Source organism: Mandrillus leucophaeus, unplaced genomic scaffold, assembly GCF_000951045.1.
Source record: "Mandrillus leucophaeus isolate KB7577 unplaced genomic scaffold, Mleu.le_1.0 Scaffold39, whole genome shotgun sequence".
NCBI classification, from domain to species: Eukaryota; Metazoa; Chordata; class Mammalia; order Primates; family Cercopithecidae; genus Mandrillus; species Mandrillus leucophaeus.
The window spans coordinates 5,076,350-5,097,557 of record NW_012104142.1 but is presented as its reverse complement, the minus strand read 5'-3'; the positions used below and the strand labels follow the sequence as shown (position 1 = coordinate 5,097,557).

The 21,208-nt window shown below is 42.3% G+C and overlaps 1 protein-coding gene across 2 annotated transcripts in view; it reads left to right on the top strand.

Moving 5' to 3' along the window:
- Positions 1 to 1,458: 1,458 nt before the first annotated feature.
- The window catches only part of ANXA7 (annexin A7), a 41,236-nt gene continuing 21,486 nt past the window's right edge, over positions 1,459 to 21,208 (top strand). The window contains exons 1-6 of one of the 2 annotated variants that reach the window (XM_011991131.1): positions 1,459 to 1,520; positions 15,146 to 15,200; positions 17,620 to 17,824; positions 18,715 to 18,825; positions 19,418 to 19,482; positions 19,891 to 19,956. In XM_011991131.1, the coding sequence (XP_011846521.1) occupies positions 15,147 to 15,200; positions 17,620 to 17,824; positions 18,715 to 18,825; positions 19,418 to 19,482; positions 19,891 to 19,956 (501 nt within the window). In that variant the 5' untranslated portion in view covers positions 1,459 to 1,520; position 15,146. The remainder of the gene's footprint in view (positions 1,521 to 15,145; positions 15,201 to 17,619; positions 17,825 to 18,714; positions 18,826 to 19,417; positions 19,483 to 19,890; positions 19,957 to 21,208) is intronic. The other variant, XM_011991132.1, reaches the window with a different exon arrangement.

The window sequence follows — 21,208 nt, the reverse complement described above, 5'->3', positions numbered from 1 at the left end:
TGTTAGCCAGGATGGTCTCGATCTCCTGACCTCGTGATCCACCCGTCTCGGCCTCCCAAAGTGCTGGGATTACAGGCTTGAGCCACCGCGCCCGGCCGAGCAGTGCTTTCTAAGCAGAGGTTGCAGGAGGGAAGGGTCTCCGATCCTGGAACGCCTTTTATGCCAGGAAGAAAGGATGAATTGAAAGGATGAAATGGCAAATGTCATGGTAGACTATTGGACTATTCCTGCAGCTCAGGAAAGTGGACTGGAAATAACAGGTTTGGCAAATACCCTGTTATTGTGGTAATTAAGGCAGAGGGAGGGTTTGGAATGAGCTCACAAAGGGAACTCTGTAGAATGAACAGAGTAGGCTTCTCAGGCAATGCTTAAATCCTGGAGGTCTCTAGGGTAGGTAGGACAGAAAGTCCTGTTATTTTCCAGGTAGACAGACTTGGGCGCCAGGGAATTAATGCTGGTCACCCAGAGAGTTGTGCAGTTTTGTCTACCATTGTTAAATCAGGCAGTGACCTTCCTCAAATACTTTTCACTCCACACACTTACTTGGAAGCCATGTATATTTTGCTTGCTCTTCCCATTTAAAATCGTAGTCCACTCTATTCCACCCCCATGAGGAAGCTTTTGGGTAGAAAAGTGTATAGAGGAATAAGTTGATGTGCATCAGATGTGCAAACTTTAGTGTGCATCAAAACCACCTGGAGGACTTGTTAAAACAGATTGCTGGGCACCATCCCGGGAGTTTGATTCAGTAGATCTAAGGTGGAGTTCAACAATCTGCATTACTAACACGTTTCCAGTATTATGATGATGCTGTTCCAGGGACCACACCCAGAAACTACCTTTTACCACTCTAAAAGGTAGCTGATTGGTTTTTGCTCTGTAATATAAATTCCTTAACGAGTTTAAAATATTGATCTGAGCCCTTGTAATTGCCTCGAATGTTTAATGCTAATGTGGGTTTAATGCTCAAGCCCACGAGGGGAGCCTACAACCACCTAACAACTCCCTTCGGGAGTGATTTTGATTAGTTCATCTACAGTCCAACTAAGATTTCCCACAAATATTACTTTCACAGGAGGCTAACAAAAAACGCTGTGTTTGCCCCCAGAAAATACCTGGAGAACGGCATTTCAAAGGCGGAGAGGCTGCACCAGCCTCCCTGTCTCAGCCCTTCTCTACTGCCCACCACTGAAGGGGCCCCGGATACCCCCAGGACTGCTGCAACTTCCTAGGTGACTTGAGGCAGCCTTAAAAGGGATTGGCGCAGGGTCCTTGCGACAGATAAATGTGATTAAAAATCCACTGGGCCACACGAAGGGAGAGTCTTTCTCTCAGGTGGAGCCTAGGGGCGGGACTCAGGGACAGCCCGCTCCCCGCACCGCCCCCTCCGGCTTCGGGGGCGTTCCCGGCTGCAGCAGCGATCCTAACGGGCTCGCGAGACGCCCCGCCTTTCCTGGGCCCGCCCCCGGCTCCATCTTGCGGGCGACCGGGTTGGGCTGTGACGCTGCTGCCGGGGTCAGGTGAGGAGCGGCGCCCCCTCCCCTTCCCACCTTGTCCGCCTCGGTGGTCTTGCCCTCGGCCTGCTCTGGGCGCCGCTGTCCCGGAGCTGGTGGGGCGCGTCTGAAGGGCCGTGTGGGCCTCCTGGGTGGCGGCGACCCGGTGTGCGCCTCTCGGAGCCGGGCTGCCGGCCAGGGTGTGTTGGGGTGGCGTGGGTGAGGCGGCCGGCGCGGCTTACGGGAAGCCCTTCGGTCCGTTTGGAAATCCCAGGGACCAGTGGCGCCCCGCCCTCGGTCAGGTGGAGGGGCTGAGGCCGGAGCGTGGCCCAGCCGCCTTGCGGGAGGCTGAGTAGGGAAACGCACGGGCAGTGCTGAAAGCCATCTGGCTGGTGGTGGCTGTACTTTCCGGTGACACAGCGAATTTAGGGAAACTTGGGAAATTTTTACTGTGCTTAGTGAAGCGTAGGACAGAATGCGCCAGGCCAAGGTTGTACACTGGTTCTCGTTTACAGTTCTTGGAAGCTCTTCTAGGATAGCAGTCCATATTTAATTCCTGTTCCCCGACCAGCAGCAAATGTGTGTTGAAATTAGCTCGTCCTGTGCAAAAACTGCCCAAGAAAACCAAGGTGCAGAGGTAGATGGCTGATGTCCACCCTAAAGTGACAGACATGACGCTGTTATCTTCCGGCTGCCGTAAATGCCATAATTTTTGCCAGCTGATAGCCAGCTAATCTGCTAAATGTGTCCGAATTAGATGATGTGAGTGTAATGAGTTACCTTCCAGGCAAGGAAAGAGTTTCAAGCCCTAAATAGGTAGAAGAGATAATTTTGGACACTGCAAACTTTCAGTCCTCACTGGTGGGTGACTACCTACCTGTCCGTGCAGAGGACTAGCCATGCCTCCACGTTCTTTCTCCAAATCGCTGACTGATTTAAATGATCCTACCAGACCTAGAGGCCGGTTTTGCAAAATTGTATTCGCTGTTGCGCGTTATCTTCAGTCACCCTTCCTGTTTCGTGTATTTTTTTCCCCCATAAATTTGCAACAGCTGCCTCTTGGTTTCCTGGGCTTCATGCCATCTGTGAGAAACGGTGAGACCCAGCCCTCTTACTGACTGACTCACTGGGTGGAGATGGTTTGGAAAACCAAAAATGATTTTCTAGCCTTTTAAAAGTGGTTGCTAACAGCAGAGAATGTTTTAAAAAAAAAAAAAAAAAAAAAAAAAAAAAGTGAGTTCACCTAAATTTTGCCTCAATCTGATTGAACCGGGAGCTCAAAAAAAAAAAAAAAAAAGAAGGCCCGGTGCGATGGCTCATGCCTGTAATCCCAGCACTTTGGGAGTCCGAGGCGGGAGGATCACGAGGTCAGGAGGAGTTCGAGACCAGCTTGACCAACACGGTGAAACCCTGTCTCTACTTAAAAATACAAAAATTAGCTGGGCGTGGTGGTGCGCGCCTGTAATCCCAGCCACTCTGGAGGCTGAGGCAGGAGAGTCACTTGAACCCCGGAGGCGGAGGTTGCAGTGAGCTGAGATCGCCACTGCACTGCAGCCTGATCGGCAGAGAGACTGTGCCCCCCCCCAAAAAAACCAAAAAACAAGGCCGGGCGCAGTGGCTCACGCCTGTAATTCCAGCACTTTGGGAGGCCGAGGCGGGTGGATCACGAGGTCAGGATATCAAGACCATCCCGGTTAACACGGGGAAATCCCGTCTCTACTAAAAATACAAAAAATTTGCCGGGCGTGGTGGTAGGCGCCTGTAGTCCCAGCTACTCAGGAGGCTGAGGGAGGAGAATGGCATGAACCCGGGAGGCGGAAGTTGCAGTAAGCCGTGATTGTGCCACTGCATACCAACCTGGGCGACAGAGTGAGACTCCCTCTCAAAAAAACAAAAAAAACTCTAGACTATTCATTTGGGCAAAGTTGAGAACTTTTTTGAGTCACTCTGGGCGTTATTTAGCTTTTTACAAAAACGTTTAAAATCTGCCTTTTGAATAAATGATATATGAACAATTCTAAGGGCTAAAGTACATTGAAAAGTCAGTCTTTGCCGGTGCAGTGAGTGACGCCTGTAATCTCAGCACTTTGGGAGGCCGAGGCGGGCAGATCAGGAGATCAGGAGATCGAGACCATCCCGGCTAACACGGTGATAGCCCGTCTCTACTAAAAATACAAAAATTAGCCGGGCTTGGTGGCACGCGCCTGTAGTCCCAGCTACTCAGGAGGCTGAGGCACAAGAATCTCTTGAACCCAGGAGGTGGAGGTTGCAGTGAACTGAGATGGAACCACTGCACTCCAGCCTGGCAACAGAGTGAGACTCCATCTGAAAAAAAAAAAAAGAGTGAAAGAGAAAAGTAAATAGTCTTCTCCATTGTGTCCCAGTTCTTCATACAGGAGGCAGTCACTGTTTTCTACTTCCTTGAGTGTCCTTTCAGGGATATTCTATAGATCCAAATCAGTACATTTTTTACACATATGGCTGCACACTATGCAGTTTTTCCCTTTGCCTTTTTTTTTTTTTTTTCATTGATATGTGTTACAGATGGTTTCATATATGGGTAAAAAAAACAAAAAAGCTGCCTCATTTTTAATAACCACATAACACCTCCTTGTATGGCTATCCATAATCTGTTTCACCTGTCCCTCCTTTTTAAAAATTTCAGCAGTGGCCCGGCACAGTGACTCACGCCTGTAATTCCAGCATTTTGGGAAGCCGAGGTGGGTGGATCACCTGAGGTCAGGAGTTCGAGACCAACCTGGCCAACACGGTGACACCGTGTCTTTACTAAAAATACAAAACTTAGCCGGGTGTGGTGGCACGTGCTTGTAATCCCAGCTACTTGGGAAGCCGAGACAGGAGAATCGCTTGAACCTGGGAGGTGGAGGTTGCATTGAATGGAGATCACACCACTGCACTCCAGCCTGGATGATAGAGCAAGACTCCATCTCCAAAAAAAATAAAAGATAAAATTTCAACAGCTTTTGGAGTACAAGTGGTGTTTTGTTACATGGATGAATTATATGGTGGTGAATTCTGAGATTTTAGTCACCCAAGTAATGTACATTGTACCTAATGTGTAGTTTTTATTCCTAGCCCCCTTTCACCCACCGCTTTCTGAGTCTCTAAAGTCCATTATAACACTTCATACCTATGCCTTTGCATACTCATAGCTTAGCTTCCACCTATAATGTGAGAACATACGGCTTTTGGTTTTCCACCCCTGTGTTACTTCACCTAGAAAAATTGCCTCCAGCTTAATCCAAGCTGCTGCAAAAGACGTTATTTTGTTCCTTTTAATGGCTGAGTAGTATTCCATGCTTTATGTATACCACATTTTCTTTATCCACTCAGTTGATGGGCACTTAGGTTGATTCCACATCTTTGCAGTTGTGAATTGTGCCGCTATAAATATACATGTGCAAAAGTCTTTTTCATATAATGACTTCCTTTCTTTTGGGTAGATACCCAGCAATGGAATTTCTGGGTGGAAAGGTAGATCTATTTTTAGCTCTTTAAGGAGTCTCCATACTGTTTTCTGTAGAGGCTGTATAGCAGTGTAATAAGTGGTCCCTTTTCCCCACATCCACACCAACATCTATTGTGTTTTGACTTTTTTTTTTTTTTTTGAGACTGAGTCTTGCTCTTATTGCCCAGGCTGGAGTGCAGTGGCGCCATCTCGGCTCACCCCAACCTTTGCCTCCCGGATTCAAGCAATTCTTCTAACTCATCCTCCTGAGTAGCTGGGATTACAGGCATGTGCCACCATGCCCAGCTAATTTTGTATTTTTAGTAGAGACAGGTTTCTCCATGCCGTTCAGGCTAGTCTTAAACTCCTGACCTCTTCAGGTGATCTGCCCGCCTCGGCTTCACAAAGTGCCGGGATTACACATGTGGACTACCGCGCCAGGCCCTTTTTTTGGCTTTTTAATAATGACCATTCCTGTAGAAGCAAGGTGGTATCTCATTGTGGTTAATTTGCATTTCCCTGATGATTAATGATGTTGAACATTTATTTCATGTTTGTTGGCCATTTGTATGTCTTCTTTTGAGAAATGTCTATTCATGTCCTTTGCTCAGTTTTTAATGCAATTGTTTTTTTTCTTTTGATTTCAGTTCCTTGTAGATTCTGGATACTAGTCCTTTGTTGGATGCATAATTTACAAATATTTTCTCCCATTCTGTTGGTGGTCTGTTTACTCTGTTTATTTCTTTTGCTGTGCAGAAGCTTTTTAGTTTAATTAGGTCCCATCTATTTATTTTTGTTTTTGCTGCATTTGCTTTTGGGGTCTTAGTCATGAATTCTTTGCCTAGGCCAGTGTTTAGAAGACTGTTTCCAATGTTCTAGAATTTGTATAGTTTCAGGTCTTATATTTAAATCTTTTATCAACTTGAGTTGATTTTTGTATAGGGTGATAGATAGGGATCCAGTTTAATCTTCATGTGGCTTGCCAGTTTTCCCAGCATCATTTATTAAATAGGGTGTCCATTCCCCAACTTTTGTTTTTGTGTGCTTTGTCAAAGAGCAGTTGGCTGTATGTATTTGGCTTTATTTCTGGGTTCTCTATTTTGTTCCATTGGTCTATGTGCCTACTTTTATACCAGTACCATGCTGTTCTGGTAGCTATAGGCTTGTAGTGTATTTGAAGTCTGGTAATGTGAGGTCTCCAAATTTGTCTTTTTGCTTGGGATTGCTTTGGCTATTCAGGCTCATTTTGGTTCCATATAAATGCTAGGATTGTTTTTTCTACTTCTGTGAAAAATGATCTTGGTATTTTGATGGGAATTACATTGAATCTGTAGATTGCTTTGGGCAGTATAGTCATTTTCACAATATTGATTCTTCCAATCCGTGAGCACGGGATGAGTTTCCATTTGTTTGTGTCATCTATGATTTCTTTCAGCAGTATTTTGTAGTTCTCCTTGTAGAGATCTGTCATCTCCTTGGTTAAGCATATTCCTAGGTATTCTATTTATTTTTTATTTTTGCAGCTGTTGTAAAAGGGATTGAGTTCTTGATTTGATTCTCAGCTTGGACGTTTTTGGTATATAGCAGTGTTACTGATTTGTGTACATTGATTTTGTAACCTGAGACTTTACTGATTTCATTTATCAAATCTAAGAGTCTGTGGAGTCTTTAGGATTTCCTTGGTATATAGTCATAACATCTGCAAACAGTGATAGTTTGATTTCCTCTTTTCCAATTTGGATGCACTTTATTGCTTTCCCTTGCTTTCCCTCTAATAGGAGTGGTGAAAGTGGACATCCTTGTCTTGTTCCTGTTCTTAGGGGGAATGCTTTCAACTTTTCCCCATTCAGTATGATGTTGGCTTTGTCATTGTATATGGCTTTTATTATTTTGAGTTAGGTCCTTTCTATACCTCGTTTGTTGAGAATTTTTTTATTGTAAAGGGGTGCTGGATTTTGTTGAATGCTTTTTCTGCATCTATTGAGATGATCATATGGTTTTTGTTTTTAATTCTGTTTATGTGATACATCGCATTTATTGACTTGTATATGTTAAATCATTCCTGCATCCCTGGGATGACACCTGTCCCTTGTTGATGGACGTTCAGGTGGTTTTTAACCTTTTCCTATTACAAAAATACTGCAATGAATAGCCTTGTACATATATAATTTTGTCCTTGTGCAAGTATTTCTATAAGGTACATTCCTGGAAATGGAATTGCATTCTAGTCTTTTATGTAATTGTTTTTCAAAATGTACCAAAATTCACTTTCTTAAAATTGCTTTAATTTTTATTATATACAGATAATCTTTGCCTTATTTTCATTTTTGTTGACATAATTCCTTCAGGCTCTCAAAGGTAAGATTTAGGATAGTAGCTAAAGAATTTAGATATAGGTTTTGTCACTGGAACAATTTCTTGAGACTTAGAAATTTAAATTGCTTATGAAGTCTTTGGTACTATAACTGCTTATTGCCTTTCAAATTACTATTAATTTATCTCATAAATTAATTTCAGATTTTTTTTCCTTTATTTTGACCCTGACCCTTTTGTCCTTTGTCTATCTACTTTTCTTTTCTTTTTCTTTTTCCTTGTTTTGTCTTGTCCTTTCCTTTCCCTTACCTTTCCCCTTCCCCCTTCCCTCCCCTCCCAGAGTTTTGGGATTATAGGTGTGAGCCACTGTGCCCAGCCTATCTGACCATTCTTTAGAGCTTTTGCCTCTCCTTTACTCTTTATACAAACCAGGCTTAGAAAAGAAAAAAGCAAAAAACAATTAGCCTGTCCCTGTTTTTATATCCAGCCCTTTGGGATCCCAAATGACAATTTAGAATTGACTGGGTCAGTTTTTGTATCATTTTATGTTTCTTATTGACTTATAGCCTTGATTCAATCTATATCCATTTATTCTCAATTCAGCACATTTTTAGCTTCTATCCTGTGTTCCTGTCATAAGAGACACTATATTATCTCATTTTCCTATACTGTGTACTCAAAAGGCTGAATACTTATTCTCAATCTTTCTGTCAGCACCTAGGACAGTGCTTATTACACAGTGGACGTTCATAAGCGTTGACTTGAGTTGGGTTTATTTGGCATCTTGGTATAAAAGAAATATGAATCATTTAGAGCTATATTGATGAGAAGTGCCAAAACATATATTTACAAATTTAGAAAATTAGGTGTAGATCCAGAAATCCCGAAGTATTCTGGTATCAGAGTGTGAATCACAGACCTGCAGAAGCCGTATCACCTGAAAGCTTTAGAAATGCAGAATCTCAGGCCCCATCCTGGAGCTACTGAATTAAAGTCTCTATTTTAACAAGATCCCTAGGGATTCATATATACATTAAAGTTTGAGGCCAGGCGCAGTAGCTCACGCCTGTAATCCCAGCACTTTGGGAGGCTGACGCAGGCAGATCACTTGCGGTCAGGAGTTTGTGACCAGCCTGGCCAACATAGTGAACCAGTGTCTCCACTAAAAATACAAAAATTAAGCAGGTGTGGTGGTGTGCACCTGTAGTCTCAGCTACTTGGGATGCTGAAGGAGGAGAATCGCTTGAACCCAGGAGGTGAGGCTGCAGTGATCCGAGATTGTGCCACTGCATTCCAGCCTGGGCAATAGAACAAAACTGTCTCAAAAAGAAAACATTGGGAAACACTATTTTAGTCAACCTCGTTGTTCAAAGAAGGAAGAGAGAAGGCTTGAGCTAGATAGGAGGGGTGAGTAAGCCCAGGGTTGAGGGCCAAGTCCGTTAATGATAAGAATGGCTTAAGCAAAGGAATGCTGGGAATAGTTCAAGTGTTAGAGATTTTGCATTGACACGGGTTAGGTGTTGGTAAGAAATGAATTAAATAGATAAATAGAGGCTGGATGCGGTGGCTCATGCCTGTAATCCTAGCACTTTGGGAGGCTGAGGCGGGTGGATCTCTTGAACCCAGGAGTTCAAGATCAGCCTGGGCAGCATGGTGAAACCCCGTCTTTACTAAAAATACAAAAAATTAGCCAGGTATGGTGATGTGCACCTGTAGTCTCAGCTCTTTGGGAGACTGAGATAAGAGGATCATCTGAGTCTAGGAAACCAAGGCTGCAGTGAGCTGATGTCGTGCTACTATACTCCAGCCTGGGCAATAGAGCAAGAAACCATCTCAAAAATATATATATAATAGGCCGGGCGCGGTGGCTCAAGCCTGTAATCCCAGCACTTTGGGAGGCCGAGACGGGCGGATCTCAAGGTCACGAGATCGAGACCATCCTGGCTAACCCGGTGAAACCCCGTCTCTACTAAAAAATACAAAAAACTAGCCGGGCGAGGTGGCGGGCGCCTGTAGTCCCAGCTACTCGGGGGGCTGAGGCAGGAGAATGGCGTGAACCCGAAAGGCGGAGCTTGCAGTGAGCTGAGATCCGGCCACTGCACTCCAGCCTGGGTGACAGAGTGAGACTCCGTCTCAAAAAAAAAAAAAAAAAAATATGTGTGTGTGTATATATATATATATATGTGTGTGTGTGTGTGTGTGTATATATATATGTATATATAAATAAAATAATAATTGGAGCCAGTACTAAGGAGACCTGAATATCAGGCCAATTAATTTTCATCTGATACTCTAGCAGTAGTCATTGATGATTTTTGAGCTGAAGAGCAGTTTGCTGAAAGAGTAGCATTTTAGGAAAGTTTAGTGACAGTGTCTGAGAAAATTGGGAGGGTGAGAGAGTATAAGCAAGAATATAAACAGAGAAGGAGTTTTAGTAAGATAGGCATCAAGTGATGAAACTTGGTCTAAGTATGTGACCATGAGAACAGAAATTACAAGAGAGGCATTTCAAAGGATGGATAGAAAAATGCTGGGTTTTGGCCAGGCATGGTGGCTTATGCCTGTGATCCCAGCTCTTTGGGAGGCCGAGGTGGGCAGATCACCTGAGGTCAGGAGTTCGAGACCAGCCTGGCCAACATGGCGAAACCCCCTCTCTACTGAAATACAATAAGCCAGCGTGGTGGTGGGCGCCTGTAATCCCAGTTACTCAGGAGGCTGAGGCAGGAGAATTGCTTGAACCCAGAAGGTGGAGGTTGCAGTGAGCTGAGATCACACCACTGCACTCCAGCTGGGGCGACTAGAGCGAAAGAAGATAAAAATACTGGGTTTCTTACTATACTGGAGTATTAGGTAATTTAAGTAGTGGTGCTATTGACAGATAAAGGATGTTAAGAGTGGTGTGGTGGAGAATGATGAGTATTTTATTCTACACATACGGAAGTCCTCCTAACTGATTTCTGTCTTAATCTGCTCCTTAGTCTATTTTGGTGATCCTCCACCTCACAGTTACATCCCACCTTTTGCCTTGCAAATAACATTGTTCTACTTTCTTGCCTATCTGTGTCTAGCACCTTTAAAAACCTAGTTTAAACCTTTGATCATTCACTCTCCACTTGTAGCAATGTTTTCTTGTAGATGCCAAAAAAGTGATTACTGACTTTATATAGATATATTTGCCAGGTATATTATATCTGATCACTAATAGTATTTTAGATTTTTTTGTTGTTGTTGAAACAGAGTTTTGCCCTATCGTCCAGGCTAGAGTGCAGTGGCGTGATCTCGGCTCAAGCAATTCTCCTGCCTCAGCCTCCTGAATAGCTGGGATTACAGGCACATGCCACCATGCCTGGCTAATTTTTGTATTTTTAGTAGAGACAGCGTTTTACCATGTTGGCCAGGCTGATCTCGAACTCCCGACCTCAGGTGATCCACCTGCCTCAGCCTCCCAAAGTGCTGGGATTACGGGCGTGAGCCACCGCACCCAGCCTTTTCTTTTTTCTTTTCTTTTTTTTTTTTTTTTGAGACAGAAGTTTGCTCTGTGGCCCAGGCTGGAGTGCAATGGTGCAATCTTGGCTCACTGCAACCTCCGCCTCCCGGGTTCAAGTGATTCTCCTGCCTCAGCCTTCCAAGTAGCTGGGACTACAGGTGTGTGCCACCACGCCCGGCTAATTTTTTGTATTTTTTGTAGAAACGGGGTTTCATTGTGTTAGCCTGGATGGCCTCAGTCTCCTGACCTTGTGATCCTCCTCAGCCTCCCAAAGTGTTGAGATTACAGGCGTGAGCCACCGTGCCCAGCCCCAATTTTTGTATTTTTAATAGAGACAGGGTTTCACCATGTTGGTCAGGCTGGTCTCTGACCTCAAGTGATCCACCGGCATTGGCCTCCCAAGCTGCTGAGATTACAGACGTGAGCTACTGCGCCTGACCGTATTTTAGATTTGATCAGGCTAAGAGGGTATTCTTTTGAATGTTTGTTTTTTCTCTGTTTATTTGCATTTGCTTTAGGTTAATAGTGTTTTCTTCAAATGCAGAAGATATATGTATATATAGAGAGAGATATTTGTTTTTAACCACACTAGCTCCATTTATTTTACATGAGCCGTCTTTTCAAAAATGGACAGGAGAGTGTAATGAATCCCATGTACTCATCACCCAGCGTGAACAGTTATCAACTCCTGATTGCTTATTATGTCTAAATCCTGCACTATATTATATATAATATTCCTGCATATTATTTTGACACAATCCCTGACATACCATTTTGTCTGTAAATATTTAGTGTATATCTCTAAAAGATCAGAATACTTGATGAAAATCATAATACCATTATCACACCTAAAAAAATAGTAATGTCTTAACATCACTTGATGTGCAGGTTATTGTTTACTTTTCCAAATGGAAATGAGTACCTTTTGAAGAATGTAACTTTCAAACTTTCTGGTACAGACTGCAGTTTTTAAAAGATATTTCCAGTGTTATGTTTGCTGATCAGAAGACTATCAACTTTTGATCACCATTATTATCACAGAATAGATAATATATGAATGCCTCCTTAATCTCAGACTAACCACACTCTACCACCCTACTTTCTTTTTCCATCAGAAAGCATTTTAATTTTAAAATTAGTCTAAGTCTAATAAAATTGAGAAGGTAAATATACTGAAAGTGTTATAATGAATGAATAAAAGCCAAACTTTGTGCTAATTATTTTTTAATATTCTTGTGTTATATATCACAGTTCTCTATGATCATAGCAGTTAACATTTATTGAGGACTTAATTTATTCCAAGCACTGCTAAATGCTTTGCCTATATTCTTTTACTTAATTCTTACAACAACATCCTTAAGTAGGTATGTTCACATCCCATTTTATAGGTGAAGAAATAAGGCCTAAAAAGGCTAAGTAACTTCCTTTGAGAAGCTAAGTAACTTGCCCATATTCACACAGCTAGAAATCCAGGATGTTAGATGGAAAATTCTGTTGGCAGTGCTGGTGAAAATGCAAACTGGTACAACCCCTGTGGAGGGGAATTGGGCAGTATCACATTCACCTTTACCGCTTGTCTCAGCAATGCCATTTCTAGGAATCTTCCCCAAAGATAATATTGGCAAAATATACAGAGAGGTACCTGTACACGGCTGTTCGTTGCAAGACTAATAGTTAAAAGAGTAGAAATAACTCAGATGTCTGCCATTAAATAAGCCATGATGTAGCCACACACTGAAGTACTATGTAGTTGTGTTTTTTGTTTGTTTTTTTTAAGGTACACGGTGTCACTCTGTTGCCCAGGCTGGAGTGCAGTGGTGCGATCCTAGCTCACTACAGCCTTGAAGTCTTGGGCTCAAGTGATCTTCCTGCCCAGGCTTCTGAATAACTGGCACTACAGGTGCACACCACCATGCCTGGCTAATTATTTTACTTTTTGTAGAGATGAGGTCTCTCTTTGTTGCCCAGGCTGATCTCAAACTCCTGGCTGCAAGAGATTCTGCTGCCTCAGCCTTCCAAAGTGCTGGGATTTACAGGCATGAGCCACTGTGCCTGGCCTATGTTGTTGTTTTTAAAAAGGATTGAAGACTATGGATGATAGCCATAATAAGAGAAAAAAGCCAGTAAAGAAACAGAGTATGGGCCAAGAGCAGTGGCTCATGCCTGTAATCCTAGCACTTTGGGAGGCTGAGGCAGGTGGATCACCAGGTTAGTAATTCAAGACCAGCCTGGCCAAGATGGTGAAACCCCATCTCTACTAAAAATACAAAAAGTAGCTGGGCGCGGTGGCAGTCACCTGTAATCCCAGCTACTTGGGAGGCTGAGGCAGGAGAATCGCTTGAACCCAAGGGATGGAGGTTGCAATGAGTTGAGATCATGCCACTGTACTCCAGCCTGGGCGACAGAGTGAGTCTCAAAAAAAAAAACAAAAAAAAACAATATGTTTTATGTAAGAATGGAATGGGGATACAAATATAGACATATCAGCTTATGTACTTAAAGATAGGTAGATAAACTGTAAAAGTAATCATATGTAGGAGATAGTAAGGGACAGGGTTAGAAGTTAACAGGTTTCTGAACATATCTTGTTTTGTAGATTTGACTTTAGAATCCAGAAAATGTTTTATATAATTATAAAACTAAATCAAAAAATTTTAAAACCTTGAAAGTCAAAAGCAAAATGAAACAAATGGACCTAATATGTGTCAAATTGATAGCATAACTACACAGGAATAATTTTCAAAGTGTCATTAAAACAGTAATTTCGGTCTGGGCTCTGTGGCTTATGCCTGTAATCCCAGCACTTTGAGAGGATGAGGCAGGCAGATCACTTGAGTTCAAGACCAGCCTGGGCAATATGGTGAAACCCCATCTCTACAAAAAAATTCAAAAATTCACCAGTCATGGTGGTACGCACCTGTGGTCCCAGCTACAGCAGGGGGTGTTGAGGTGGGAGGATCACTTGAGCCCAGGAGGTCGAGGCTGCAGCGAGCTGTAATTGCACCGCTATACCCCAGCCTGGGTGACAGAGCAACACCTTGTCTCAAAAATAAAAAGTTTAAAAAAAGAAAGCTAGAGTTTAAGCCACGTATATGTGACTCCGGAATGTTAACTCCTAACCATTGTACCGTTGTTTCCCATAATGTGGTTATATCACCATATGAGGGGATTTCTGTGGCACCTAGAAAGGACTTTTTATTGTAATAGCTAAGTATTTATTTTAATATTACCTTCTCTTTGTAGTAAGAAAACTACTGAAGTTCTCCATTTAGAAGTTTTCCATTTAAAAGTATGGTGATATTTAAAAGTGTGCTGATAATAAGCATACTTTAAAAATAAACGGAAGTAAAAAATTGGCTTAAAGAAAAATAGATTGGCTGGGTGTGGTTCTGGAGGCTGGGAAGTCCAAGATCGAGGTGCTGGCATCTGGTGAGGACTGCTTTCTGCTTCCAAAGTGAAGCCTTGGCCGGGTGAGGTGGTTCATGCCTGTAATCCCAGCACTTTGGGAGTCCGAGGTGGGCGGATCACCTGAGGTTAGGCATTCAAGACCAGCCTGGCCAACATGGTGAAACCCATCTCTACTAAAAATACAAAAAAATAGCTGAGCATGGTGGCAGACGCCTGTAATCCCAGCTACTCGGGAGGGTGAGGCAGGAGAATCACTTGGACCCCAGAGGCAGAGGTTGCAGTGAGCTGAGATCACGCCACTACACTCCAGCCTGGGCAACAGGGCAAGACTCCATCTCCAAAAAAAAAAGGAGAAAAGAAGAATAGTTCATAAATAATAGTAGTGGTAGAATTGAGATGTGACAAAAATTGTATGTCATGACAAAGTTGGAAACTTTACTAGGCTGTACTGATTCCATTGGTGTGAATGATGAAATAAGCATTTAATAAGCTTTACTTATATCCCTAATATCCACACTTTAATTTTATGCCAGATTCTTTTGAAAAGAGAAATATTTTGCATAAAACCCTGTGTGTGTGTGTGGGGGGTGTGTGTGTGTATATATCTATATGTTTTCAAAGGCCTTAACCATTATAAGAAATTACAGGCCGGGCACAGTGGCTCACACCTGTAATCCAAGCACTTTGGGAGGCCGAGGCAGGTGGATCACCAGGTCAAGGGATTGAGACCATCCTGGCCAACATGGTGAAACTCCATCTCTACTAAAAATACAAAAATTAGCTGGACATGGTGGTGTGCACCTGTAGTCCCAGCTACTTGGGAGGCTGAGGTAGGAGAATCGCTTGAACCTGGGAGGCAGAGGTTGCAGTGAGCCGAGATCATGCCACTGCACTCCAGCCTGGTGACAGAGAACAAAACCCCACCCCAAAAAAAAAAAAAAAACTTACAGAGGACCTTTTTTATTGTTCTTACAGAATGTCATACCCAGGCTATCCCCCAACAGGCTACCCACCTTTCCCTGGATATCCTGTAAGTATTGCCACTTAATACCTCACATCCTTAAAACAGGTGGTGTTTGGGACTGGCCATGTCAGATCTTACCGATATGCTAGAGCAGGGGTCGTAAATTCAGATGCTCACAGGTACTGAGTAGAACAAGTGAGCGAAGGCGGTTGTGTGGGGAACTAGAGAGGTCTTGCTTTGTCTATTGAAAGCTGGCAGGTGCTTAGCACCAGCCCTGTGTAGCCATGGTGGGAGGCACACTTATCTTTGCTAGATACTCCAGCCTTTCAAGTAAAGCCAGAAACTTGGGTTCTATATGAAATTGTCCAAAGTTTCAAAATTTAGGAGTTAGTTTTAAAAAATGTTAACTGCTGTACGAGCCAATAAAACACAGATGTAAGCAAAATCCATCCCATGAATCACTGGTTCTTTTTTTTTTTTTTTTTAATACCCTTGAGTCATAGTATCACTGCGTCTTAACCTTTGTGTTAGAATGTTTAAAATAATTAATGGCTTGGCTTGACCCAGAGATAAATTGCAGTGGATTTATAGTTCTTAGACTTGGAGTACGTTTTATAAATGTGCTACTAAGTTCCACCTTGTTGATAGCTATACTACTCTGAGGACTAAGAGCTGAGCCATAAGTAAGAATTGTGCATTTCAGGTTTTTTTTTGTTTCGTTTTATTTTTTGTCTTTGAGACAGAGTCTCGCTCTGCGCCCAAGCTGGAGTGCAGTGGTGTGATCTCAGCTCACTGCAACTTATGACTACTGGGTTCAAGTGATTCTCCTGCCTCAGCCTCCCGAGTAGCTGGGATTACAGGTGCCACCACCATGGCCAGCTGATTTTTGTATTTTTAGTAGAGAAGGAGTTTCACCATGTTGGCCAGGCTGGTCTCAAACTCCTGACCTCAAATGATCTGCCCACCTTGGCCTCCCAAAGTGCTGGGATTATAGGCGTGAGCCATTACGCCCGGCCACATTTCAGTTTTTTGTTTTTCTTTTTTTTGAGACGGAGTCTTGCTCTGTCACCAGGCTGGAGTGCAGTGGTGCGATCTCAACGCACTGCAACCTCTGCCTCCCGGGATTCAAGCGATTCTCCTGCCTCAGCCTCCCGAGTAGCTGGGATTACAGGTACATGCCACCACGCCCAGCTAGTTTTTGTATTTTTAGTAGAGATGGGGTTTCACCATGTTGGCCAGGATGGCCTCGATTTCCTGACCTCATGATCCACCCACCTCAGCCTTCCAAAGTGCTGGGATTACAGGCATGAGCCACTTAGCCCTGCCCACATTTCAGTTTTATACTCATAACTGTGGGGCTGCTATCTAACCCTGGGAGAATAGCAAGAGGGGTCTATACAAGTTTGTGATATGTTTATCCTTATGCAAAGTGATTATATAGCTCTTGTGAATTTATCACAGGAGAGATGAGAATTATGGATATGTTCCCAAGTCCCTATGTATTAAACAGGACTTTAGTAACTATTTCAGTCAGCGTAGGCTAATTGCTAAAACAGACAACTCCCGAATCTCAGTGACTTAACACAATGAAAAAAAAATGTATTTCTTTCTTCAGTCTCCTGGAAGTCAGTAGTGGATAGGGGGTGGGTGGGACGAGGCTTTGTTTCATGCAGTGTTTTGGGTTTCCAGGCTCCTTCCTTATTCTGAGCCTACCATCCTCTAGCACTTTGGAGTCCTCTGCTGGATCCTCTGCTTATGGGTGGCAGATGAAGGAAGAGAGAGAACATGGAGGATTTGCCAGAGGTTTTTAGGGGACAGATTTAGAAAGTGGTATATGTCACTTCTGTCTATGTTCATTCACTGATATTCATTCATGTGGTCCGACCTAACTGCAAGGGGGTCTGGGAAATGTAGTCTGTATAGCTTTGTGGCCTGGGGAGAAATAGTTCAGTGAATATGCGACAATCTCTGCCTGTCTACATATTACTGCACTGAACTGTGAGGTCCAAAATGTCACATCCTGTGTGTGATGTGATATACAGGTTACCTTTTTCATGTTTAAATATTATGTAACAGATCCAGATGTGTTGCAAAAGAGCCTCAAATTCCTTTGTTTAGGGTATAGAGGAGGATTTTTCTTATATTTGTAGATGCTGGGAAAATGAAGGAACTAATGAGGTTTTTTATTTTTTTTTTCTTAAAACCTTGAGGTTTGTAAAGAACCCTGTTCTGACTCCCAAATAGAGAAGCAGACCCCTCTTGCCTGACTCAAGTAGAATTAAATTTAACTGAATTCTGACAAACAAGTGTCCTTACAAACTGGTATACTGATAAACTAGTATAAGATTCCAGGATTTCTAATGAGACTTTTAAAAAGTGAAAGAATGAGCTAGACCTTAATAAGAACCTCTGTTTGTTCCTTATTTTTAGATGGGTCATAGTTCTCTATGATCGCATTTGTTTAAAAATTATTCTGATTTTTCAGCCTGCAGGTCAGGAGTCATCTTTTCCCCCTTCTGGTCAGTATCCTTATCCTAGTGGCTTTCCTCCAATGGGGGGAGGTGCCTACCCACAAGTGCCAAGTAGTGGCTACCCAGGAGCTGGAGGCTACCCTGCGCCTGGAGGTTATCCAGCCCCTGGAGGCTATCCTGGTGCCCCACAGCCAGGGGGAGCTCCATCCTATCCCGGAGGTGAGTTATGGGTTGCGGAATTAGTAATGATTGGGATTGCTGTAGCACTTTTTCCTTCTCCCTTTATCCTCTTCATTCCTGCTTGTCTTGTGTGAGGTCAAGTCGCTCTGACCTAGCTGGCAAGATGGAGGGATGAAGATTCTCTGAGGGCATGAAAGCTGGGAGCAGTTTCAAAAATTCCACTGTGAAGGGACTTGGAATAAATTTCATGGCAATAAAGGATCAATATGTAACACTTTGCTTGTTTGTAGTCTTAAGACCTGATTAAGACATTTCAATTAGCAAGACTGTGACCTTTAGGTCAGCTTTTTTCAAAGGTAAAAAAGACCCCTAAAAAACAACAACAAAAAAACCTTAGCATTTTTGTATTTTAAGTTAGTAAGGAAAAGTAATAAAGTAAAATTTTGGCTGGGTGCGGTGGCTCACACCTGTAATCCCAACACTTTGGGAGGCTGAGGTGGTTGGATCACTTGAAACCAGGAGTTTGAGACCAGCTTGGCCAACATGGTGAAACCCGTCTGACTAAAAATATGAAAATTAGCTGGGTGTGGTGGCGCATGCCTGTAATCCCAGGTACCTGGGAGGCTGAGGCAGGAAAATCACTTGAACCTGGTAGGTAGAGTTTGCAGTGAGCTGGTATTGCGCCACTGAACTCCAGCCTGGGCAACAGAGTGAGACTGTGTCTCAAAAAAAAAAATAATAAATAAGATAAAAATTTAAAAACTTGTTTTTTACTGGATAATTTGAAGTTTTGAATCTAGATGAAAAGGGACTGCTATTATAGCATTAATAGCATATTTTTTCCACTTTTAACAATAGACATTTTTCTAAGGGTTTTCCTGCAATCATGAGAACTGTACTATAGTTTATTGACCTGTTCTTTTCTCTAGTTCCTCCAGGCCAAGGATTTGGAGTCCCACCAGGTGGAGCAGGCTTTTCTGGCTACCCACAGCCACCTTCACAATCTTACGGAGGTGGTCCAGCACAGGTCCCACTACCTGGTAGGTACCAGCTGTCCAGACAAAAACGGTATCATGATATTTTGAATTTTAAAATCGCCATTGAGAGAACTTAGTTTTTATTTGAGATAATCTGCAATAAATGTTTAGATATTTCCATAAATAATTTTAAACATAATGGTTTTATGAAATGTATTACATTGATGGAAAAGTTTAATCAGTAAAATAGAGATAAAGTCACACTTTTTCTATTAAAAAAAATCTGTCCCAAAGCCAAAAAGGAAGCCTTCAGGAACTTCTCTGCCCACTCCTGTACCACTAGTGAAACCACCCCCAGAACTATATTATGATAACCATTCCAGATGGAATCAGAATTTAATCTGGTTCAAGTGTGAAAAAAGTGTTATTTGTGAGGATCTTTTGTAGATCTTTTGTAGAACGTGGAATATTAAAAAGGTTCTTATGACCAAAGTTGGTTTTAGATTCAGTAAATTATATTTTTTTAAAATTATCTTCATGAATATCATAGTGTAAATGTTCTTGTATGTTTCCATATTCATAGTCATCAATGCTGTTTTGAAAAATTAAAACATATAAGACCTGTTGCTGTATTATTATTCTTTTTAACATATAGGTGGCTTTCCTGGAGGACAGATGCCTTCTCAGTATCCTGGAGGACAACCTACTTACCCTAGTCAGGTATTTTGTTCCTACCTTTTAAGCTCAGTCTAGGTAGTTAGATAAAGAAGGAACCTTCCCTTTGCTGAGGTTTCCATGAGTCAGAAGAAATGGCCCATTATTGTAATGGAAGACTAAAGTCTTTGCTTCTAATAGACTCCATACTTTCTTTGGTCCATCTGCATTAATAGTGTCCTGATGACTTTGAGAAGACAAGCATAGGTCCAATCTCATAGGTAATGATTCTCACAACTTTATCCTAGAAATTCACCTGGGCTCTTGGTTTTAGTTCTTTTTCCTTTTCCCTGCCCTTACCAGCAGTTATACCTATGAATTTGGGTGGCTGGGGATTGGTATTTCTGACAGTGATTTATGTAGGGTGGTTTTGTTTCCCATTTTTACCTTTATAACTTTTCACTCTTTTTTCAGATTAATACAGAATCTTTTCCTTCCTATCCTGTTTTCTCTCCTGTTTCTTTGGATTATAGCAGTGAAGTGAGTAAGGTTTTCTAATGTTCACTAATCACTAGGTCCTTTATATGTGTGCCTTTGTTTCTGATTCTCATGTACTTGTCTCTCATTACTTCCTTAAGGGCTCAACTGTATCTATTTTATCTTTATGTTCCTGTAATGGTTGGTAGGGCTTTAGACATGGTAGCCAGTTAGTCTGTTGAATGGATTTTCTCAGTAGCTGCAGAGTTTCCCATATATTAAATATTTGCCCTACTATGTATGGCTGCTGCTTATTTATTTATTTATTTATTTTTGAGACGGAGTTTCACTCTTGTCACCCAGGCTGAAGTGCAGTGGCACGACCTCAGCTCACTGCAACCTCCACCTCCCAGGTTCAAGTGATTTTCCTGCCTCAGCCTCTGGAGTAACTGGGATTACAGGTGCACGCCACCACACCTGGCACATTTTTTGTATTTTTAATAGAGACGAGGTTTCACCATGTTGGCCAGGCTGGTCTCGAACTCTTGACCTCAGGTGATCCACCTGCCTCGGCCTCCCACAAGTGCTGGGATTGCAGGCATGGGCCACTGCGCATGGCCTGGCTTCTTATTTTAATCCCAAATTTTATTCTTAAATTGCCTTGTTAATTTTTTTATAGCCTATGCAAGTTACTAGGAACATAATAAGCAGCATACTTTTATGCTTACTTTGATTTTGATTTTCTTATTAATTTCTATATTGGATATTCATGGATATCTAGCATTTTCAAGCTTGTTTTAGGGTAGGAGAAGGATTCTAGTATTGGAAGAGGAACACCTTAGTGATTTTTTTAGCTCACTTTGAGGTATGTGAGCTCCAGAGAGGTTGAGAAACTTGTCTAGGGCCACAAAACTAGTGAAGGACAAAGCTGAGAAGATTCTAGTCTATATCTTCTGCCTTCTAGACCAGTGGTCTCTCTCTTATACAAAGGTGCTTTGCTGATACAGTCATGTAAGTTGCTTTCAGTCCTTTTTTTCATTGTTGAAGTTGTTTGCCAATCATGTTATAAACCTGTAATCACTTTTGTTATGAAAATTTTGATTGTAGTTTAAGCATGCTTATATTTTTAGGGAAATCATTTTATGACTGAATATGAATGATTTTTAAACATAAAACACTAAAAGTAAAGCACATGTATGTATGCAATTTTTTTTTATTGTTATTATACTTTAAGTTCTAGGGTACATGTGCACAACGTGCAGGTTTGTTACATATGTATACGTGTGCCATGTTGGTGTGCTGCACCCATTAACTC